The sequence below is a fragment of the Rhea pennata genome, unplaced genomic scaffold (assembly GCF_028389875.1).
Source record: "Rhea pennata isolate bPtePen1 unplaced genomic scaffold, bPtePen1.pri scaffold_23_2, whole genome shotgun sequence".
NCBI lineage: Eukaryota > Metazoa > Chordata > Aves > Rheiformes > Rheidae > Rhea > Rhea pennata.
Window position 1 is genome coordinate 460,250 of NW_026907676.1, and position 22,849 is coordinate 483,098.

The 22,849-nt window shown below is 49.6% G+C and overlaps 2 protein-coding genes across 2 annotated transcripts; both read right to left on the minus strand.

Moving 5' to 3' along the window:
• Nucleotides 1-1,072: 1,072 nt before the first annotated feature.
• Nucleotides 1,073-2,030, minus strand: LOC134154326 (olfactory receptor 6P1-like). Its single transcript, XM_062601078.1, is given in 2 exon segments — nt 1,073-1,834; nt 1,836-2,030. Coding segments are annotated over 2 exon segments (957 nt in total).
• A 9,730-nt stretch (nt 2,031-11,760) lies between these two features.
• LOC134154327 (olfactory receptor 5B21-like) lies at nt 11,761-12,738 on the minus strand. The gene has a single exon (XM_062601079.1). It carries the CDS (start codon nt 12,736-12,738, stop codon nt 11,761-11,763), a length of 978 nt encoding a protein of 325 aa, XP_062457063.1.
• Nucleotides 12,739-22,849: the final 10,111 nt, after the last annotated feature.

A 22,849-nucleotide genomic window follows, 5' to 3' on the forward strand; every position in this document is an offset into this window, starting at 1 on the left:
AGCCAGCAATATGCCCTTGTGGCCAAGAAGGCCAATGGTATCCTGGGGTGCATTAGGAAGACTGTTGCCCACAGGTTGAGGAAGGTGATCCTCATCTTGAGTACTGTGTCCAGTTCTGGGCTCCCCAGTACAAGAGAGACATGGAGCTACTGGAGAGAGTCCAGCATAGGGCTACAAGGATGGTCAGAGGGCTAGAGCATCTGCCCTGTGAGGAACGACTGCGAGAGCTGGGCCTCTTTAGCCTGGAGAGGAGAAGACTGAGGGGGGATCTTATCAATGTGTATAAGTACCTGAAAGGAGAGTGTCAAGGGGACAAGGACAAACTTTTCAGTTGTCCCGTGTGACAGGACAAGAGGCAATGGGCAGAAACTGAAGCACAGGAAGTTTGGCCTGACCGTGAGGGGGAATTTCTTCACTGTGAGAGTGACAGAGCACTGGAACAGATTGCCCAGAGAGGTTGTGGAGTTTCCTTCTCTGGAGATCTTCAAGGCCCGCCTGGATGCAATCCTGTCTACCATGCTGTAGGTGACCCTGCTGAGTGGGGAGGTTGGACTAGATGATCTCCAGAGGTCCCGTCCAACCTTACTGATTCTATGATTCTGTGATTTCCACTGGACATTAGAGTAGCAAGTGCTGTGTGTTGAGGCACTGACCTCTACCCTGGAAATGTTCACAGCAGAGGGAGATGGCTCCCATCTGAGGAATCCACAGTCAGGAAAGTACTGCTACTCCTGATCTCCCTCCCTGTTGTCTCAGATCGCACCCCAGATGAATCCCCTGTCATCACAGGAAAAGAAAATCACCACATCATTGCAACATTTCCCACATACAGTAACACACTTTATTGTCTAGAAAGGAGGCACCAAGAAAGGGAATTTATTTCTATTCTCTTCTGAACCATGCATTTAAATGCTGAAATAAATCCGTACTCTCTTCCCTTCTGCTTTCTAAAAAAATATTCTCTGTGTCATGTTCTTCTGAAGGGATAACTGTTCTGCAGCATAATATCACCTGTACTGAGTTTACTACCTTGCAGAACCATCAATGTTTTGTGTGCAGTAGCACACAACTGCTATGAGCTCTGGGTGCAGACCAGAGCTTTCCTCACTGCTTTCCTCAGGGTCTCCCTGACCTCCCTGTTGCGCAGGCTGTAGATGAGGGGATTGACCAGGGGCGTGAGGACAGTGTAGGAAAAGGAGAAGACTTTGTTGAGCTGTCTGAGTCTGGGGGTTCTGGGCAGCATGTAGACAATGATGACGGTGCCATAGAAAACAGTGACGACAGTGAGGTGAGAGGAGCAGGTACAGAAGGCCTTCTGCCTGCCCACGCTGGATGGGATCCTCAGGATGGTAGCTATGATGCACATGTAGGAGGCCACTGTGAACAGGAAGGGGAAGACTAAATCCAAAAAAGATAGGAAGAAAGTTACAATTATAACCACACTGGTGTCACTGCAGGTGAGCTCCAGCAATGGTTTAAAATCACAAAAGAAGTGGTCAATGACCTTGGGGCCACAGAACTTCAACTCAGATATGAAAGAAATAACTACTGTGGAGATTAGCAATCCCACCAGCCAAGATGCTGCTGCCAGCTGCAGTGAGAACTTCTGCATCATGAGGCTTGCATAGAGCAGGGGCTGGCATATGGCCAAGTACCGATCGTAGGACATTACTGCCAGTAGGAAACACTCGGTAACCACAAAAGAGGCGAAAAAATAGAATTGTGCAATGCAGCCCCTAGCAGATATGGTCCTGTCCCCAGTCAGGAAGCTGGCCAGCAGCTGGGGCAGGATGGTGGAGCTGTAGGAGATCTCCAAGGAGGAGAGATTTCCCAAGGAGGAAGTACATGGGTGTGTGCAGGTGCCAGTCTGCCACCACCAACACAACAATGAGGATGTTCCCAGCCACCGTTATCAAATAGACCATGAGCAAGAGGAGAAAGAGTGGTGTCTGGAGTGAGGGGACATTCCTCATTCCAAGCAGGACAAACTCCGCTGACGATGTGCAATTCTCCCATTCCCCTTTCTCCATGTAGCACCTCAGCTCCCTCACTGCTCTTTGCCAGCAAGGATATCTATGAGAAAGAGCTTTATTTATTCATTTCTTCTACAGAGTAATCATGAAGAAAGTTTCTATCAGAACAAACATGACTCTGACACTTCTCTGACTGCATTTGTATTTCCTTAATAACCTCCATGACTAGTGAAATGAGAGAACTAGTTTATTTTTGCAGAAAGTTAAACCATACATCTAAAGGGAAGGGCTTCCTAGGAGAACCAGAGAGGTGAGCTGCCCCACAGAAGTGCTCATTTTCTTCTTGGGGCAGAGGTATAGGAGAGAATCACAGAATCATAGAATCAGTGATTCTGTAGTTCTATGATCAGTATAGGAGAGAAAGCATTCCCTGACATTGTGACAGTGTCTCTCCTGCACCTGAAGTTATTCCAAATAGCAAGCCCTGTCCTCACCAGGCAAGAAAATCCCTTTATGTGAGCACATCATGTCAGATGCCTTTCTCCTCCAAAGAGGAGAATTAGCCAAGTGGCTTATCTCTGCTGTCTAGAACACTTGTTTTGGAAGGAATGGGCCATGTGCTTCCTTTGACGGTGTGAGCAGTTGATGTCCATGCCACCATGCAGTAGAACAGCCTGAGAGGGCTCTTGGAGAGCTTCCGCATGGGCTTCAGAGAGAAAAGTGAGCTAGATATGAAGGAAGATGGACACCTAGGCTGATTGGCCAGTACAAGGAAGAGAGGTTTTCAGAAGAGCAGGAGGATAGGGAACAAGGAAGATCATTCACCTTGCATAGGTTCCCCCCTCAGCAATGGTTTTGGAGGGCTTTGGGGCTGCCTTATGGCATAGTCCAGCAGCTAGACCTCAGCACTGCCAGCTGTGCTCACAGGGCTCCCCGAGCAGCACTGCTAGGAGAAGGAGTGGGTGTCTCCATGGTGAGCATAGGTGAGATCAGGAAAGAGCTTCATTCCCCTCCTGTTTGTGGTGAATGCCTGGGATATGCCTGTGTGCACAGCCAGGGAAAGTCCCTGCCTGAGAAGCATAGGCCTCTGCCCGGATCTTATCTCCCAGGTGAGGTAGTGGTGCCCCTTGGCAGGGCTCTGGGCTGGCTCAGGGCCAGCAACCCATCTAACTCCGCACCCATCAGCAAGCTCCCCAGGATTCTGTTCAGCTAACAAGGGCATCACAAGATATGTGTGGAGGGAAGAGGGAGCTAGAGTAGAAGACATCCAGGAAGGAATATGCGCATCCCCTTTCTCACTCATAGATGCCACCATGCAAAGCCTCACCACTTCACCTGCAGTCCTCAGGATGAGGTGATGACCTCTGTGCTGATAGTGCTGGGAAATGATGATCAAGGCGCAAGATGTCATCCTCTCTCTCTTCTCTAATGTGTCCTTCTCCTCTCTGAGCTCTCTGCAAACCCTGACCCAGGGATCAGGCATTGCTCTGTGCTTTCTGTCTTCCTCCAGCAGCTCTGCTAGGGAGTTTCCAGCAGCATTTGAATGCCCCGTGTTCTCCAGAGTGTCCTGGGGTTTATAGCACTAACAAGTCTCTGAAGGTTCCTGCTGCAGCTCATCGCTCCCCAGGAACTGCAGAGAGTGAGCAATGCATAACTGGCCCTCAGAAGAGACTGAAACCCGTTGAACTGCTAGGAACTTTGTAAACACTTCTGGCATACAGCTTTCCCCATAACTCTGGTCACTCAAATGCTGGGACTTGCCTCTTTGTAAAGGAAACTGAGATTGCATAATCAGCAGGCCTCCTTAAAAAATCCTGACACAAAGTCAGGAGAGATCTCTTGAATGGGATTCCCCTCACCTGCCTGCAGCCAACTCTCTGTTCACTGACTCACTCAGGTTTAGAGAGCCCTGATGGCTTCAGGTGGTCCCCCACAATGGTCAGTGGGGAGGAAGAGGCTGAGCCTCCAGCACTTTGTCCCAGCCATAGAGACATTCCCTGACTCCATGATGTGTCCCCCTTGGGTGCAGGGTTTGTATCCTGAGGGTAGAGGGCTCTCCAACCTCTCCCTGAGGCACAGGAGCTTGGTATGAAAGGGGTGCAAGGGAGCAGAGCTACTGATCTTTCCTCTCAATTTCTGTTCCTCTCTCTTACCTCATTGGTTCTCAGAGACCTCCTTTGCTCCTGCTGTTGCATCAGTGGGTGCTACAGGGCAGGATTCCTCTCAGTCCTGTTGGAGTCTCCTTGGCCTCTTCCCTGGCTGGAAGGCAGGAGCTGCTGGCTCCATGGACACAGAATTGTGTGCAGCAGCTTCCTGAGCATCCTAATGGCCATGTACTGAATTGGCTCCAGTATGCTGTTGTCTTTCTTGTATTTGGGATTCAGCTCTGGATGTGGCACTCTAAATGTGGTCTAATGAGCACTGAGTAAGGGGGTGTGATCACTCCCCTTGATCTGCTGGCCATGCTCCTGTGCACACAGCCCAGGAGGCTGTTGGCCTTTCTCACTGCCAGGGCACACTTCCAGCTTATGTTGCCTTGGCTGTGCAGCAGGATCCCCAGGCTCTTTTCTACAGAACTGTTCCTGGTCAGGCTTTTGACAGAGCCTGCGGGCAATAAGAGGCCTTCACAGCTCTGACCGGACTCCCTAGGGGCCTCCAAATACATCCCCTCTCAAAGGCCCAGGAGCTCATTTAAGTTCAGCCCTGAATCTTCAGTCCCACCTTGAGCTACATTGCAGGTGTGCCTCTCCACAGCTGTGTTACAGGTGTGCCTGTTCCTGGCCATGGGCCCTGTTGATCCAGACTCTGACTCATAGCCTGACTTTCCAGCTTGACCTTGGACATGCCTCATCTCTATGGACCTGCCCTGCAGCTATAGGGCTTTGTCTGACCCCGACCACTCTCATTGGATCTGATCTTGATGTGGTGACTTGCGTTCCCAGCTTGACATCAGACCTGCCTTGTCAGCAAGAACTTGCCTGATGATCTAGTCTTGCTTGAACCTGCCTACCATTTCCAGGTCTTCCCTGCTCAACTTCCTTGGATATGGAGGGGCTGGGCCTTGGCTGGTGGGGTCTCTGCCCTGTTGACTATGTTAGCACACTTGGCTGCCAGCAGGCTATCCATCTGGGAGCAGCTGGCCATTGCTGCTCCCTGTAATCTGTCTCCAGCCTTTGCTGTTGCAATGGATTTTTAATTCCCAGAGGCAGGCTTTGGCATTTGTTGAATTTCATGCATTTTCATGCTACCTGTTTATCAAGACATTTGAGGTCCCTCTTGATGTCTGCTTTGTTTTTGAGCATATTGGGTGTTACCCACCCAGTTTGTTCTCTTCTGCAGACATCCTCCAGGTTTGTGATAAAGATGTAAAACAGGACAGATCCCAGGACAGACCACTGAAGGACTACACTTGTTAAAAGTCCCCAGATAGAGTATGACCCATCAAACAGTCTACAGTGTGCCTAGTCACCCAGTCAATGTTGTTCTTCTGGTTGTCCACCCATGTAGACCATCACATCCTGACTTGAGAAATCATGTCTTGAGAAAATCTTGTTAAAGACAAGGTAATTGACATCCACTGCTCTTCCCTCTTCCACTAATCCAGTTGTTCTGCTGTGGAAGGTAACAAGGTTGGTGAGGCAAGAGTTAAACTTGGGAAACTCATGCTGATTATTGCCAGCCACATTCTTTTCCAAGTGCTCATAAATGTGTTTCACGAGGACTCACTCCATGATTTGCTGAGACACTGAAGTCTCAGTAAAGTGAAGTCTCACCTGTTGTTCCTTCGACTATTAATTAATGATGACAAGAACGGCTCGTTCTGAAGACAGCTTCAAATTTTCTTTCCGCCAGTCATTGTGTATGCCTGCCCTGATCGCTCAAAAATGACAGAGACCGTCCTTGCAAGGACATTGGTGCCTTCCTTCACTACACTCAGATGCAGCTTGTCAGGTCCCATGGCTTTCAGAGGCTGAGTTCTCATGAGTAATCTCTGATGCAATCCTCATCCACCGCTAGTAGTTCTACTTCTCCTTGAATCTTTTCAGGAAACACAGAGGAGTTCCTCAGCCTTCTGTGAGTCAACTCTCATTAAGTAACTCACTCCATTCAACAATGGATCAACTCTTTCATTCTTCAGCTCTTCAAGTGTCAAAGGATGTCCTCTCAAATCTGAGCTTTGGCTTTCCTGACACCATCGCTCCATGCTCAGGCCATGTTTCTCAATTGCTCCTTTGTAGGTTCTCCTTGCTTCCACCTCCTGCATGCTGCCACCAGTGCAGTAAACCTCCATGGCAAAGGTTTTGGGATCATCTGACATAGTACCCACCCCTAAAGAATGTCATATTCCATAGCCAGATTACTTTCATCCTGAAACAAAGAAAAAAAACTCTTTTGGAAAAGCAATCCACAACCATCACACCCCACCGAACCTCTTGCCCAAGGTCTGCCTCCTTGTCCAGTCTCTGTCTTGCAAGCTATGAAGATGGAATGTGCCTGTGCCATGCTCATTGGGCTGCTGCCTCCTCTCTTCTCCTGCCTTGCAGACAAGACAAGTATGAATTCAATGGTCAGAAACCTTTCAGCTCAGAGGCAAGAACAGAAGATCTCCCAGAAATGGATCAAGCAGGGAGATCTGGAGTGAAGATTGCCCTGAACAGACACCACCAACCTCATATTGTGAGTTTACTGAGAGGAGGAGGGTCAGTGGTAAAATATAGGCCCCTTCCAGGTCCTTACTGGGAGCAAAGCTTTCATCTTCATTGACAGACAGGACCCAGTGTCCAAGGACTAGGAGTATGGAAGCAGAACAGCTCCAACCATTTCTGAAATCCTTGCCCATATCGCTGGGGCCCAAGAGGGTGTGCTGATCCTGGGTGCCCCTTTGTGCACAGTGCTGTCAGGCACTCTGACCCAGAGCAGGAACCACCCCTTACCATGCTGAGCATGGCATAGATTCCCCTATAAAAATACATTTGCCCTGGCCCTGGGCCCTTCATAACCACCTCCCATAGCCTCTCCCACAACTGAGCCCATTAGGCCATCACATCACCTCTTCCCTCAACATCCCCATCACCCCAGCCCTGAAATCCTGCTGCCCTCCCATGAAGTCCTGATCTTTTGTCAGATGAATGCCACAACATCTCCCAAACAAGCATGCATGACTCTCATGTTGTTGTCTCCATGTGAAAGGTCCCTGAGCTCCCATATAGCCAATGAATGCAAAGAGGAGCTTTGGAATCTCAATTCATCTTGGTCCACACAGTCCTCCTAGGAAGGAGGAAAGCCAATCTCCTTGTGCTATGTCCAAAGGTGGTCAAGCTACACTGCAGCTGTCACAGAATGGGTGTCAGGTGTGTTGCCCTGTGATCTGAGAATGGTGATCCATTTGTTTTTCCGTCTTTGATCTTATTTGGCAAAGCTGCTTTCCCATCTCATGCCCTTTACTGCTTGCCATTAACCTGGTAGAGCAACCAGAACCACTCCCTACGGATAGTGACCTTCCTCTTGGCTTTTTTTCTTTCACTCAGATTCCAAAATCTCAAACCTCAAACGCCTACACAAAGGCATCATCAATTGCAGCTAAAATTAAGACTGAGTATCAGGGCACAAAGTATCTGCAGCAATCCATCTCTTGCTTTAGCAGCACTCGTGATGCTTTTAATAAAGTCTGGATAATGTTTTCTTTGAGAATCACCTCAGAATCTCTTCTGCAAGGCTACAGCAGCATCTCTGCAGAGCCAGGGCATTCCCCATGCACACACTGCATGGAAGTGAGCTATTGTATGCTTTTTTTGAGGTAGAAGAAAGGATATACAGAAGCTCACCTCCAGAGATGCTGTAGCACAACTCCCTGCTCTATTCTGGGTAGTTTCATGGGTCTGAGGATGAAGTAATGGAAATGAGATTTGAAAATAAAAAATATAAAACTGCTTGCCTTACTTTTATGTATAGATGGCATTGTCCTCAGGCCACCTGGTTTTCAGAAGAGAATTCTTGTCTTTTTTTTTTTTTTTTTTTTTTTTGGAGAACTGCAAAGGGTATTTTGGAAGCCTTCATGGAGTGACAGAGGCTAGCAGAAGATGTGCTCATTCCTGAAATGACTATAAAATGTGGCCATGTAACAGATCCAGTCCTAATTGACAGAGATGGGCATGGGATCAGGAGACACAGGCAGCAAGATAGAGGTGACCACAGGAGGGTGGGCATAGAGATGATTACAGACAGGAACTAGTGACAAGGCTCTGGACTGGAAATCTGGCCACCAATTACACAAAGATGAGGCAGGATAAATATCAGAGAGAAGAATCAAAATCCTTGCAAAATAGATAGACAGAGAGACAGCCAGGCAGGTGGACAAATTATGGTATCAGTGGAGAGGTAGGCAGCAGAAGACTTAGCTAGATGAGTTATTGGCTAGCTAAAATTTTAGGAATGCAAGTTTACATCATGCAGACAATAACATTTGTAGTTTGTAGGAAGAAAAAGAGAAGATATAATCTTCTTTCCACAAATGGAAAATGTTCTTATAGAAGTATCAGTAGTTTTAGCAAGATTAGCATATATATATATATTTGCGGCAAAAAAAAAAATGTCTGGCATTACTAATTATAAGCACTGGTATATGTATGCTGTTAATCTCTATACAGCATCATTTCCTTTTTTATAAAAAGGAAAAGAGAGTGTGTAAAATAAAATGATTCACTAGACATATATTAAAGAAAATTTATCTTTCCACAGAAAATGACAACTGAGCTTGGTCTAAAATTAACCTTGGGAAATTGCCTGGTTGTAGAAAAAAATATGTAGGAGTTGTTTATCCTACATTTTATTTTTATTTACATTTTTTGGGCCAATGAAAAAAAGAACAAGTAAATATAGCAGATGGGTATTTGCTTCTCATCCCCACTGAGATTTCTTCATGGTGGCTGAAGAAGACTTTATGGTTTCCAAGAAGTCCATATTGCAGGTCTAAAAGGAGGTGGTCTTTTCTCTTACTAGTGTGAGCCCTAGCCATTTTAGAGAAGGAAGGGAGAAATCATGTTCCCTCTGCTCTCTTCTTGACTGCAGAGGTTTAGGGTGCAGCAACGCACAGGGGGGATTCATTTCCCCTAGGCATCTCCATGCACAGGGTAGATGTCACATCTGAGCTAACCATCACCTAGCATGAAAGGTGCCTGGAGTGGACAGGGCCAAACAGTCCAGCAGAGACTTTCCCAAAGCTCCACAGATGTGACTCCTTGACAACAATTGTCCAGGGAGCCACAAGTCAGATGGAGAAGTATCTAGTTTTAGGTATAGACAGAGGAATGTGATTCTGGAAAGAAAAAAAAAATCTGTTTCCAAAAGATTGGTGAATAGGGTTCTCCTCAAATCAGGGGTCTACACAGAGGTTTTCTGTTTTGTCATGAAGAGGAGAATCATTTGCCAAATGTCTAGGGCCATTCAAAGAGACCAGAGAGGTCCAAAGCACTTTCTCAGCATTGGCAGATACTGCATTGGAACTATATGAAAAAAAAATACCCTTTGAGAGTGGCAGCTAGAGGCAGCCTTTCATACCAAAAGGGCTGCACCCTCTGTTTAGGAAATGGCATTCCTCCTGACTCACCCCAGATAGGCTCAGCACAGTCTGTAGTGCCCAACAAGCAATTCAACTCAGGAGAAAGAGAATACTCCCATTTGCTTAGCTAGAAGTCCACCGCACTCCTGGCAGGGAGCAGTTTGAGACCTGGACAGGCTGGAGAGTTGGATGGAGAAGAGCCTCATGAAATTCAAAAAGGGCAACTCCCTGCACCTAGGGAGTAATAAACCCATGCACCAGTACAGATTGAGGGTTGACCTGCTAGAAAGCAGCTCTGCAGAGAAGAACTTTCAGAGTGCTGGTGGACAAGTTAACCATGAGCCAGTAAAGTGCCCTTGTAGCCAAGAAGATCAATGGTATCATAGGGGGCATTAGAGCGATGTCAGCAGGTCAAGGGAAGTTCTCTTCCTCCTCTACTCATCCCAGGTGAGGCCTCATCTGGAGTACTGTGTCTAATTCTGGGCTCCCCAGTACGAGACATGGAGCTACAGAGAGTGTCCAGCGTAGGGCTACAAAGACAATAAGGGGCCTGGAGCATATCCCCTGTGAGGAAAGAAAGGAAAGGCTGAGACAGTTGAGCCTGTTTAGCCTGGAGGAGAGAAGACTGAGGGGGGGGTCTTATCAATATCTACAAATACCTGAAAAGAGGGTGTCAAGAGGATGGGACCAGACTCTGTTCAGTGGTGCCTTGTGACAGGACAAGAGGCAATGAGCATAAACTGAAACACAGGAAATTCCATCTGAACATGAGGAAAAATTCACTGTGAGGGTGACAGGACACTGGAACAGGTTGCCCAGAGAGATTGTGTAGTCTCCATCTCGGGAGATATTCAAAACTTGCCTGGATGCGAACCTCTGCAATGTGCTTTAGGTGACTCTTCTTGACCAAGGAAGCTGGACTAGATGATCTCCAGAGGACCCTTCCAACCTCAACCTTTCTGTGATTCGGTGATTCTGTGAAGAAGCAGCTTCCATGCAAGAAGCTCTTCTTATGGAATGAATGAGAGGCTGTTTGAGAGCTTGAAGGCAAAGATTGAAGGAGAAGCCTGTCATGGGACCTGGTGGCAGGAGACTGTTACAGACCACATAATCGTGGTGGGGAAGCAGATGAGGCCTTCTTCAGAAATTCTGAGGAAGTCTCTGGATGACAGACCCTCGTTCTTGTTGGGGACCTGAACCTCCTTGACATCTTCAAGAAGTGTAGCCCTGCAGGGCCCAAGCAGACAAGGAGATTTCTGGAGGGTCTCAGAGATATCTTCTTGACAGAGGTACTGGATGAGCCAACCAGAGGTGAGGCCCAGTGGGTTCTACTATCACTAGTAAGGAAGAACTGTCTGGGGAAGTGATAATCAGTGGCAGCTGTAGCTGCAGTCAGTGTGAAATAGTGGAGTTTCAAATCCGATGAGGAGTGAAGGACTGAAGAGGAAAAGCAGTGTCCAGACCCAGGACTGGAGATGACAAGACCTGTGTTTATGGAAGGTAATTCTAGGTGGGATGCCATGGGAAGCAGCTTTGAAGGGCTGAGGAGCTCAGGAAAGCTGGCAGGCCTTCAAGGTCAGCATCTTCAAAGACAACAGTGCATGTCAGTACTCGGGAAGACAAGGAGGCAAACCAGGAGACTGCCTTAGCTAAGTGGCAAACTCTTGGCAGAGCTCCAACACAGTTTCCCTCTTCAAAGGAGTGATTTAAAACACTAGAGCAGATTGACAGAGGACAGCATAGCCATTGATATTGAGATAGTTTGCAACACCTCAGCACTGAGACAGTTAATTTTATCCGAAGGAAGGAGAAGAAACCTTTTGCTCTAGCAGAGATGAGAAAGGAAGTTCAGTGGCTGGGAAATAAGAGGCAGTAAACAGGGATATTAACAGAGATCTGAAATTGCTGTGCATGGCAAGAGTTGCACTATCTGAGCTTATTAGAGGGTCATATCTCTATATGTCGGATTGGACTCATGTCATCTTGACCACCTATAAGCACACATATAGACACTTTTTTTCATCAGTCTTTATTAGATGACTTAGAGAAATACATATATATATATATCTAAACATAATGTATGTATATGCTAATATATATATATTTGCTAATGGACTCTTCCATCCCTTTCTGTTTTAGCTTCACATACTCCTTGAGCAATTCCTGGCACCAAGCAAACATCTTCCCCCATTGTCTCCTTGGTAGTTTACATATGCACCACACATGGTCTTAAGACCCTGGCACAGCAATGTTCTGAGCTCTGGAGATGGCCAAAGCTTTTCTGAGCACTCTTCTCATGGCTTCCCTGACCTCCCTGTTCTGCAGACTGTAAATGAGGGGATTGACAAGGGGTGTGAGGACAGTGTAGAAAAAGGAGAACACTTTGTTGAGCTGCCTCAGCTGGGGGGTTCTGGGCAGTGTGTAGACAATGATGAGGGTACTGTAGAAAACAGAGACAACAGTGAGGTGTGAGGAGCAGGTGGAAAAGGCCTTTTGCTTGCCCACACTGGATGGGATCCTCCGAATGACAGCTATGATGCATGCGTAGGAAGCCAGGGTGGACAAGAAGGGGAAGACTATATCCAAGAAGCTGAATACGAAAGCAATGAGAGTGACTTTCCTAGTGTCACTGCAGGCAAGTTCCAGCAATGGAGCAAGATCACAAAAGAAGTGGTCAATGGCCTTGGAGCCACAAAACTTCAACTGGGATAAGAAAGGAGGGATTGCTGTAGAGATAAGGAAACCCATTAACCAAGATGCAGCCACCATCTGGAGACAGACCTTCCAGGTCATGATGCTTGCATAGAGCAAGGGCTGGCATATGGCCAAGTATCGATGGTAGGACATTATGGCCAGCAGGTAACATTCGCTAGCTGCAAAAGAACCAAAGAAATAGAATTGTACAATAAAGCTTTGAACAGAGATGGTCCTGTCCCCAGTCAGGAAGCTGTCCAGCAGCCGAGGCAAGATGGTGGAGCTGTAGCAGGTCTCCAGATAGGAGAGATTGCCCAGAAAGAAGTACATGGGAGTGTGCAGGTGCCAGTCTGCAACCACCAGTGCAACAATGAGGATATTCCCAACCACGGACACCAAGTAGACCATGAGCAAGAGGAGGAAGAGTGTTGTCTGGAGTGAGGGAATATTCCACATTCCCAGCAGGAGGAACTCCCATGATGATGTCCCATTCTCCCATCGATCTTTCTCCATTGCCATCATACATCTATCTTTCTTTTTCCTGCTTTCAAGAAATAGGCCTGAAAAAAGAAGAATGTTTGTTTGTACTTGATTTAAGATGAAGTAAGAATATTTTTGACAGAAGAATAGCCATATAATCTTGCATGAAGGAAAAAACAAACAAAAAAACCACGAAAAACTCAAAGAATGACAGAACAGTTGAGTTTGGAAGGGACCTCTGCATGCTATCTGGTCTAACCCACCTGCTCAAGCAGAGTCACTTAGAGCACATTGCCTAGGACACATTGAACACACTGGAGCACACTGTCCAGTTAAGCACTGAGTATCTCCAAGGATGGAGATTCCACTGCTTCTCCAGGCAAGCAGTTCAAGCGAAGAAGTATTTTATTGTGTTTGCACGGAATTTCTAGTGTTTCAATTTGTGCCCCTTGCCTCTCATCCTGGCACTGGGCACCACTGAGCACAGTCTGGTCCCATCCTCTTGACACCTGCTCTTCAGATACTTATGCACATTGATAAAATCCCCCCTCTCTTCTCCAGCCTACACAGTCTAAGAACTTGCAGCCTCTCCTTATATGACAGATACTCCTTTCTCTTAATCATCTAATCATCCTTCTGTCTCTTTGCTGGACTTGCTCCAGAAAGTCCATGTTCAGTCTCAGCAGATACCTAAAAACCACTCATTGCAGCCTCTTTGTAGAAAACACTGTGAAGAAGGGTTTTTTTTCTTTTCATTTTTTTTTCAAGGAGAAAAGGAAAAGCACAGGGAAGATCATTTTCCTCACATCTTTGCCTCCTCTGTGGTGGTTCCTGAGGGTTCTAGGGCTGCCTCCCTACACACCCCAGCCCAACAGCTGGACCTCAGCACAGGCAGCTGTGCTTGCAGTGCTCCCACACAGCCCTCTGTCTGGTGCCCTTCCTGGGGTTCTCACAAAAATAGCGAGAAAATCATGTCTCTGCCATTCCCTTTCTCTCCCTTTAGACCTTTCAGTGAGTTTGGAGATGGGCAAGCAGATGCCTGGACTGTCCAGAGAACTCTGGGGATGGATGAGCCTTTTACACTCTCACTCATCTCCTAGGCTTTCCCTGGAGGCTGTATTGATGGATACCAGTAAGAGAGGTTTCCATAGTCAGCCCAGAATGACTGAGGTCCCCGGCCCTCCCCACTGCATGAGTGAGAGTCAAATGTGTGAAAGCTGAGGGATGGAGACCAAATCCTATAAGACTAGGAGAAAGGGGAGAGGAAAAGCCCTTAATGGTTGGTGGAAGGAAGGACAAAGCATTTCTAGCCCTGAATAGCCTGCCCATCCAAGATGGACAAGTGCCCCAGGATCGGCTCCACCACACCAGCAGCCCAGCTGTAATTCAGCACCCTCAGCCCCTTCCAGGATCTCTGCTCCATGGTGCCAGGGACTCGGCAGCGTCTGGGGGGAGGAGGAAGCTGTGAGGAAGACATGCAGGAAAGGACAGGAGTGAGACTCTGGTCTCACTCACAAACTGTAACTGTGCAAAAGCCCAGCAGTAATATAAACACCACCAAGACTTGCCTCAGGACATCCAGCGCCAGCCTGCAGTCCTCAGCATGAAGGGGTGACCTCTGCACTGATGGTGCCTGGGAATGAAGATCGAGGTTGGGATTTCACTCTCTGCATCCCCCCCCCACCACCACCAAGTCCCTGCCTTCCCTGGACTCTGCAGACCACTGCCCAGGGCTCAGGCTTTGCCCTGATTTTTTCATCTTCTCTCAGCAGCTCCTGCAGTAAATCCCCAGCAGGACCCAAATGTCTCTGCTCTTTCGTGTGCCTTGGGATTAATAGTACTAACGAGCCTCTGGTGGTTGATCCTGCATCTTGGTTCTCCCCAGAGGCTGTAGAGAGTGAGCAATGCATAACTGGCTCCCAAAGGAGACTGAAAATTCTGGACTCTGGAAACTTGTAAAGAACTCTGGCAAGGCCTGACTTTACACATAACTCCTGGTCATTTTAATTCTCATTCATGCCCCTTTGAAAAGGAACTGGAGGCTGGGCAGCCACCAGTACTACATAAAGTTCATGAAACAAAGTCATTAGAGGTCCCATAAATGGGATTCTCCTCACTTCCCTGCAGACAACTGTCTTTTCACTGACTCGCTCAGGTTCAGAGAGCCCTGACAGCTTGGGCTGGTCCCTCCAGCCTCCTACAATGCCTTTTGGAAAGGCTGAAAGTCACCTCGAAATTCCATGTCACATTTCCATACTTGCTCAGTCTTTCTCCAATGTCCAGGATCATCAGAAAGGGCAAACAGACACAAATATTATAAGATCAAAAGGGTAATTCATGTTGGAAAGAACATCTGGAAATTTCTACTTCCACCTCCTTACCAAGGCAGGGACATGTTGACATCAGTCCACATTGCTCAGAGGTTTATCCATCAGGTCTTGAAAACCTCCAAGAATGGAGATTGCGCATCGTGCACATTTAGACAACCTGTTCTAATGCTTGACCATCCTGATGATGAAAAGTATTTTCCTTCTGTGCAGTCTGAACCACTCTTTGTTCAATTTCTCCCCTCTCTTTTCCACCCACAGAGCACTTCTCTCATTTGAAGTCATGCTCCTGGAGACATCCTCAGTGTCCAGCAGCTGCAGAGCTGGGAGCTGCTCCCCTCACAAATTCCAGAGTGAGCCAAAATGCAGGTCCTGGGGCACAGCACTGCCTTACAGGCTCTGCAGCAGAGCCAGGACAGCAGTACTGCAGTGTGTGGGCATGTCCTGAGAAGCCCAGCATCAAAACTGTGGGAGATCCAGGGAGTCAGGGTTGTACAGCCCCCTTGGGAGGGCCTGGGTGTCTATGGTGGGACGCAGGGTGCCAGAACTGTACAGCCCCCAAGAGAGCTACAGTTCCAAGGTTGGTACAGGGTGCCAAGGACTATACTCAGAGGAGAAGCACTGCCTTCAGGCCATGCTGAGTCCAAGGATCAGCTGAGCCCTGGACTCAGCCAAAAAGAAAGCTGGGCAAAATTAATGGGAAAGGGAAAAATTATCCAGATTTGCCACTTGGACTCTCCCAGGGCTTTGGAGACTGGCAAAGACCAGGGTCCCAGATAAAGCCCTCTAGATGATGTGTCTTAAGGGTTGCTCTTTTGGGGCATATCATCTCTATCTTAAGCACTGTAGACCAAGAAACCTTGCTGAGGACTTTAAAAAAACTAAGAACCTACTTTGGTGCCTCAAGGAGGAAGGCTGCGTTCTGTCCCATGCTGTCCTACATCCTTCTTCTACAAAAAGGGTGGTCCACAGCAGCTATCAGTTTTGAGGCTCCTGAAAGCATCTCAGCCCATGGCCAGGCTCTGTGCTGTTTCATTTCACATTGATCATGTCTTTGAAAAATCCCAACCCCCAATCCATCCCCCATACTGCAGCTACCCACACAGCTCTGCCCAGTGCAGAGACCTGTCGGTGCAGGGGGTGCAGACTGACCTCTTCAATGCCTCATTTGAAATATTTCACATTTTTTTCACTGTCTTGAAGGATTTATCAGCAAGTTTTGGAAAATAACTGGGATGAGGGGAGGTGACTGCTTTCCAGGGTGTGAGTGGAAGGATCTCTGCTCTTGCCCTGGCTATACCATCTACATGGTGGTGACCTACTGAGCTCCCAGAAGACATGAGCTGAGGTCACAATAGGATGTGCTGCATCACAGGGAGCTCTTCCTGGTGCCACGGCAGAACTCTCATTTCCCTAAAAGACCTGGGCACTGCTGGGCACTTCTCATGCGCTTCCCACCATTGCCCTTAGGAGCTGCTCCACAGTGAGGAGTGGGGATGGGAGATACTGGGGCCACGCTGGGGCTGTTCCCTCACAGACAGAGGCACAGGGACCTCTTGAAGACAAGTTTTGGGTGATGAGGCGGGAAGAGCGTACTATTTCCCTGGATGAAAAGGTGAGCTGAGAGCAAGGGAGTAAGCAAGATAGAAGGCTGCTGGACCAAGACCATTAGCCTGGACTGCTGTTCCTTGTTCCCAATGGTCCTGAGGCTATTCACCAAGCATAAGAGCTTTGAGAGCTCCTTCCCAAGGTGTCACACAAAGACACAAGAGCCCTACCTGAGGGTCCTATCTGGCTCCAGGGACAATGTGGCAGGCAGAACTCCTGGGTCCTGTGGCTGAGGCTGCCCTGAGCCCCAGCTCTATCCACTAATGTCAGGGAGCAATGCTGGCTCAGGTTTTCCCAGGTATAGGTCTCCCTTTGGGATCTGACTCTGGCAGGAAATGCAGCCTCTGTCTTGGAGGCTGGTGTGTCCTGCAACTCCCATGGGGCTCTTAAGAGCCTGCTGGAAATGCTCATATAGGAAATGGATCCTTTGCCTTGTAATAAATCCAAGAGTTCTACTGATTTAGAAGAACCTCTGCTCCTTCTTCCTGGATCCTCTTCTGCTTCCAACCTGGCAGAGCATGTTTTGGGCTCAGAGATTTTGTTCTCAGATGGCCACAGCCCCCGCCCTCCTGCAGAAGGGGGACAAACCTCTGCACCCAAAAGACAGCCTGTTTGTCCTGCAAGTCTCTGCTGACACCAACCATTTTTCTCTGAGCTGTGATGGGCAGTGCTGGGGGTGAGTGCAGCAGGGCCATCTCCCCCAGCTCCCTGAGAGGCCCACACCTCTGCTGCCCACATCCAACAAGCGCTGAGCTGCTCTACCCTGGCTGCCCTGTGCCCCTGGGACTCCTCAGCCCTCTGGAGCGATGCAACAGGGTGCAGCCCGGCCCCACAAAGAGCAGCCCGTGTCTGGATGCGGCCGAGCCCTGCCAGGTGCAGCATGAGGGCTGCTGAGCCCAAGGGCTGCTGTGGGGAGGGGGAAGGGTGAAAAGGGGTGAGAGGACACAGCACTGCCCTGCTCTGGGGGCAGCAGCACACTGCCCGTGGGCTCCAGTGCTCTGGCCATGCCCAGGGCCCCATCGCCGGCACCAGGGATGGCACCAGCACAGGCCCCAGGGCTGCCCCCCGCGCCCGGCATGGCCCCAGGGCGCAGGACAGCGAGGAGCCCTGTGGGGCCCCTGCGGCAGAGCCCAGCCCTGCGGGGCAGCAGCTGGGCCCCAGCGCCCTGCACTGCCTGGGCACCCGGTGCTGGGCTGCCCTGAGGTCCCGCCATGCCCTGCACTGCTGCCCACAAGATGGCGCTGTCCCATGGGAGTAGGGGAGGGGAGGGGAGGTATGCTGGACAAGCAGTGTCTGTGTGCTGCAGAAAACTCTGCCCCATCAAAACACCAGGGGGCTGCTGAGAATTTTCTCCAAGATCTGGATGATATGTCTGAGGGTTGATATGTCCTGAGGGTCCCCTAGCTGCAGCCATGGCTGGTCGTATGCCCTGTGTCCCTGATGTATAGCTGCATGTTATCTGTCAACCCTCTGTGAGGTGAAGAGCGGGCATGTGGTGTATCAGAGTGGTGGGGTACCTTGTGGTGGGGACAGATGATACCCAAGTGTCCTGGTGCTCACCACAGAAGGAGGTGCCTGGAAAGAGCAGTGCTGTGTGTGGGCAGTGCTGCCAAGCTGCGGAGAAAATGAATACTCTGAGATGAAGAGCTAACTTGGCTTGCAGGGCCCAGACTGCCCAGGTGGTGTGAGCCAGAGATGCTGGGAGCCTGCTGCCTTGTGTGTGATGAGGTTCAGGCCTTGTGTTTCCTCAGCTCTTGCCAGGATGTGCAGGCAGGATGCTGCCTAAAGGGCAGGGAGTGTTTCTGCTTACTCTGAGGTGTGAACCAAGGCTGCTTTTTCCCTTTCTGCTCGCTTGCTTTTCTTCACGAGAGCTTTCCCTTGCAGCAGTGTTTGCTGAGGGATAGGGGAGTGTGAGCATTTCTCATTGCTGGCTGGGCGTTAGTGTGCTGGAAGCTCCTTGGAGGAGTGAAAGCTCTGTGGAGAGAGGGTCTTTGTATACGGGTAAGTATGTTCCTAGGAGATGAATTGGAAGGTGCTGCTCCCTTGCTGTGCCAGATCTCCCTAGGCAAGGAGTCCCTTTGAGTAGGCGAGCCAAGCAAGAGTGCCCTGCGAGGGCTGCACCTCTCCTCCTCCCAGCTGCAGTCTCTGAATTCTCCCATCATCCTGCTGTCTGCACTGCAGCAGGGACACAAGAGAGCAGCCCACATGCAGGCAGGAGTGTGCTAGGTGTGGTGTTGTTAGGTGCTGCCACTGCTGACATGGGCAAGGTACTGTTTTCTCTCCGGAGCCTTGGATGGATGTGAGGAGCCCCACTTAGCTCTAGATGCATTGCTGCAAGTAGCTGGAGCCAAGGGAGTGGTGGTGAGCACAGCCGTCGTCCAAGGAAGTTGCCATCTTTTGGGCAGGCATTGAGGACCTTGTGTGCTTGAAGCCCTTGACCCTTGGTGTTTTCTGCCTGAGCACTTTTAGAGTTGCCCCTCCTTTTTTGAGGGGAGAGTCCCAGAGCTCTTGCAGTGTAACCACTCTTGTTTTCGATCTCGTCCCTGCTGAGGCCTGAGGGGATAGTCTCCCTGCAGTGCTGAGAAGTCAGGGTGCCCATGAGGGGAGCCCTGAGGGTCAAATACTTTGTAAGAGAGGAAAGAGAAATGGTCCTTCCTCCAGTCTGCCCCCTCATGCCAGTTTAGAGCATACCCAGCTCTTCCAGCCTCTCCTTATCTGCCCCATGCTTAACCCCCTGACCGTTTTAGTGTCCTTGTGCTGGACTTCCTCCTGTGTGTCAGTGCCTTTCAGGAACTGGAAAGCTCAGACAAGACCAAGCATCCAAAAAAAGAGTCTTAGTTTTGCCAAAACCAGGAGTCCAGTCTCTCCATGGCCTGGCTGTCTGTGCTCTGATGATTGTTCGGTTCAATACAGAGGGGAGACATTTGCCCTGGGCTGCTGTGAGTATGTTAGGTCAGCAGAACTGATGATAACCCTCCAATTCTTTCTTTCTAGGTTCCTCCACTCATGTAGGCTCCCAGTGCAGTGCTAGTGCCCACATGGCTGGTGGGAGGATGCCAGGGTACATCGCTGTAGCTGTCAACATCTTTACCAAGATCATGACCCTCTGAAAGCAGCTGCAAGTGACTGAGGTGAGGCTACATATGGATGCGAAGGCTCCCCTCAATGCACCTGGCTTCCATGGGTGACAGGGTGTGAGTTCACCTCCTGGTACCTCTGCTCTCCTTCTGCTTCCTCATGTCACAAATGCTATTACTACTGGCCTGCTCAGCAAATGCTATTGTGCCCCTCCTTTCCTATGGGGCTATAAAATGGCCAGTAAGATGAATTAAAGACTCTCTTCTTAAAGTGCAGCATGTCTTGAAGGCCTATGTCTAAGTGCCTGAAAGCCTCCTGTGTGTGAGCTGAGGAAGTCTCGCAGTGCTTGGGCTTCTCACCCTGCAAGGGATGAAGATGTGCCCAGTGCCAGGCAGCAGGTGGCACTAAGACATCAGCCAGTGCCCCACGAGTACAGGTACAGAGCCAGGTCTCCTGCTCCAGAGCCTGTGCCCCCAGGGCAGCTGGCATTTCAGCAGACCTCCAGTCTGGGGTGGTCTCATTGCTTGGGTCTCAGTTCAAAGACTCTGCACCCTTTCTCCCTTCACAGAGCCTCCCTGCCCAACTGATGAAAGGAAAGGGACAGAGGTTGCTTTGGGCTCAGGAGACCTGCAGGACCTCCAAGCATTTCTGAATTGTGTCTGTAACTTCAGCATTAGAAAACAAATCCCCTAACCATTGTCCCCAGGTGGAGGTTCATGGCATGGTGGGGTCCAGGGACGAGGCAGCAGCCTGCTGTGCCCACAGGGAGCAGCATCCTTCCCTCTGAAAGCAGCAGCATTGCCCAAGGAGCCAGCTGTGGCCCTGGTCTTATGCTTAGGTTTTTCCACATGCCTTGTGAGCCCAGAGTGCCTTGGCCACCTTCTGGTGTCACCACAAGAACTTCTGTGTGTGTCTGGGCTGAGTAGCCAAGGGAAGGCAGTGAGCAGAGCAGTGCCTGGGGAGTGTGCAAGTGGTGAGTGTCCTGCATCCTGAAGGGAATGGCTCTGGGGATTTGTCCTGCCTGTGGCTTTGGTGTGGTGATCCAGAGAGCTGTGCAGACAGGCAGACTCATGGCTGTTTCTGACGGATGACCAGTTGTCTTTAAGTTCCTGTTGATTTTTCCTGCCTTGAGGACACACCCTGGGAAACTGCTAGTCCCCTCCCGCTGCATAGACCTGTCCCAACGGCTCTTGTGTCTGGAGGGAGTTTGTTGCTAGCATTTTACGGAAGCTGCTCTGTTCCCCCTCTCCTGCTCTTTCTGAAGAGAGGGAGAGGAAGCAACAGCCGTATGGTTGCAGGTGGGAGAAAGCCTCACTTGTCTCCCATGGGAGCAACCAGTGGGCTGCTCACCTTCCCCACTGGGGAGAAGTGGTGAGAGTCATGAAACCCAAGACACATGTTTGTAAGCAGTGGTTCCCAGGAGAGCTGGGAGCACAGATGTCCCACTGTTATCTCTGAAGTACAAATAAAGAGTTTAAGACATGCAGTCACATCTGGCCATTCCAGCGTGTCTGACTTCCCTGAGTACTTCATACACTAGCAGGAGGTGGCTATGCCCGGGAAAACCTGAACCAGCATTGCTCCCTGACATTAGTGGATAGAGCTGGGGCTCAGGGCAACCTCAGCCACAGGACCCAGGAGTTCTGCCTGCCACATTGTCCCTGGAGCCAGATAGGACCCTCAGGTAGGGCTCTTGTGTCTTTGTGTGACACCTTGGGAAGGAGCTCTCAAAGCTCTTATGCTTGGTGAATAGCCTCAGGACCATTGGGAACAAGGAACAGCAGTCCAGGCTAATGGTCTTGGTCCAGCAGCCTTCTATCTTGCTTACTCCCTTGCTCTCAGCTCACCTTTTCATCCAGGGAAATAGTACGCTCTTCCCGCCTCATCACCCAAAACTTGTCTTCAAGAGGTCCCTGTGCCTCTGTCTGTGAGGGAACAGCCCCAGCGTGGCCCCAGTATCTCCCATCCCCACTCCTCACTGTGGAGCAGCTCCTAAGGGCAATGGTGGGAAGCGCATGAGAAGTGCCCAGCAGTGCCCAGGTCTTTTAGGGAAATGAGAGTTCTGCTTTGGCACCAGGAAGAGCTCCCTGTGATGCTCCCTTGCCCATCCGGGCTATGCCCCACTTCTACTCCAGCCCAGGGCCTTCTAAACGGGCATGCAATGCCCAGATTGTGTCATCTGAATGAAAACCTGAACCAAGGGTAATGAGCTCCCTTCTTGTCCCCATCTAGGTGTCCTACCTATTTAAGACATGGGAATATAGATATCCGGGGGTGGGATTTTTCCACCTCTTGTAGATAACCATCCTCTGATGAAACAACTGACAAAGCTGTAACTGGTCTCTCTGTGTTGTTTAGAGAGGGACAAAAGGTGATTAGTTTGCTTTATCTCCGTGAACATTTCCCAGGGGGGAGGGAGCCCAAAGGATAGAAGAAGTCATACCTTCAGCTGGGCCCCTGCCCTTGAGCAGAGCCAGGCTTCAGGGACAGAGGGGGCTGATGGCAAACTGGCAGCACAGCTCTGTGCAGCATTAGATCCTCTGCAAAGAGCAGCAGGGCTGTGGGCACTGCCTCCTGCTGCTGATGTGAGATGAGACATGACAGAGAGAAGTGAACGGTTGTGTTGAGTGTGAGGACAGAGGAGAGCTCCTTGTAGGAGAAATCTTCACAGCCCTTGACACAGTAAGTCTCTGGCTGCAGGGCAATGCTGTGGAGGCTCCTGGAAGGGTCTCCTAAACCTTTCACATCCCTCAAGTATCACTCTCCTTTGTAGAGGAGGGCAAGATTCTTCAGAGTAGCGATCCCCTGCCACACTGCCAGAGCGTAGGGCATGCTGCTACTTTCTCCCAAGGACGGCTGCAGGGCTGTGAAGCTGGAATATGCACCCAGGTGTGTCCAGAGCTGTGATTCAGAGCAGTGTCCTTGCACTGCAGAGGAAGGTGAAGAAAAGGCTACAGAAAAGGGAAGGAGCTTTCCTTCCAGGTCTTTCAGTTTCCTAATACTGAGAGGAAGAAAAAGGGAAAGTGTTTCCTCTTTTGTCAAGAAACTAGGATTCACAAATCTTCACTCTCAGAGATCAACAGCTCTGAAAGATCATCAAAGCCCTTCAACTCCCCTTCCCCCTACAGCAG

Bases quoted from the DNA above. Each gene is read 5' to 3' on its own strand.
- LOC134154327 (XM_062601079.1), bottom strand. From the start codon at position 12,738: ATGGAGAAAGATCGATGGGAGAATGGGACATCATCATGGGAGTTCCTC.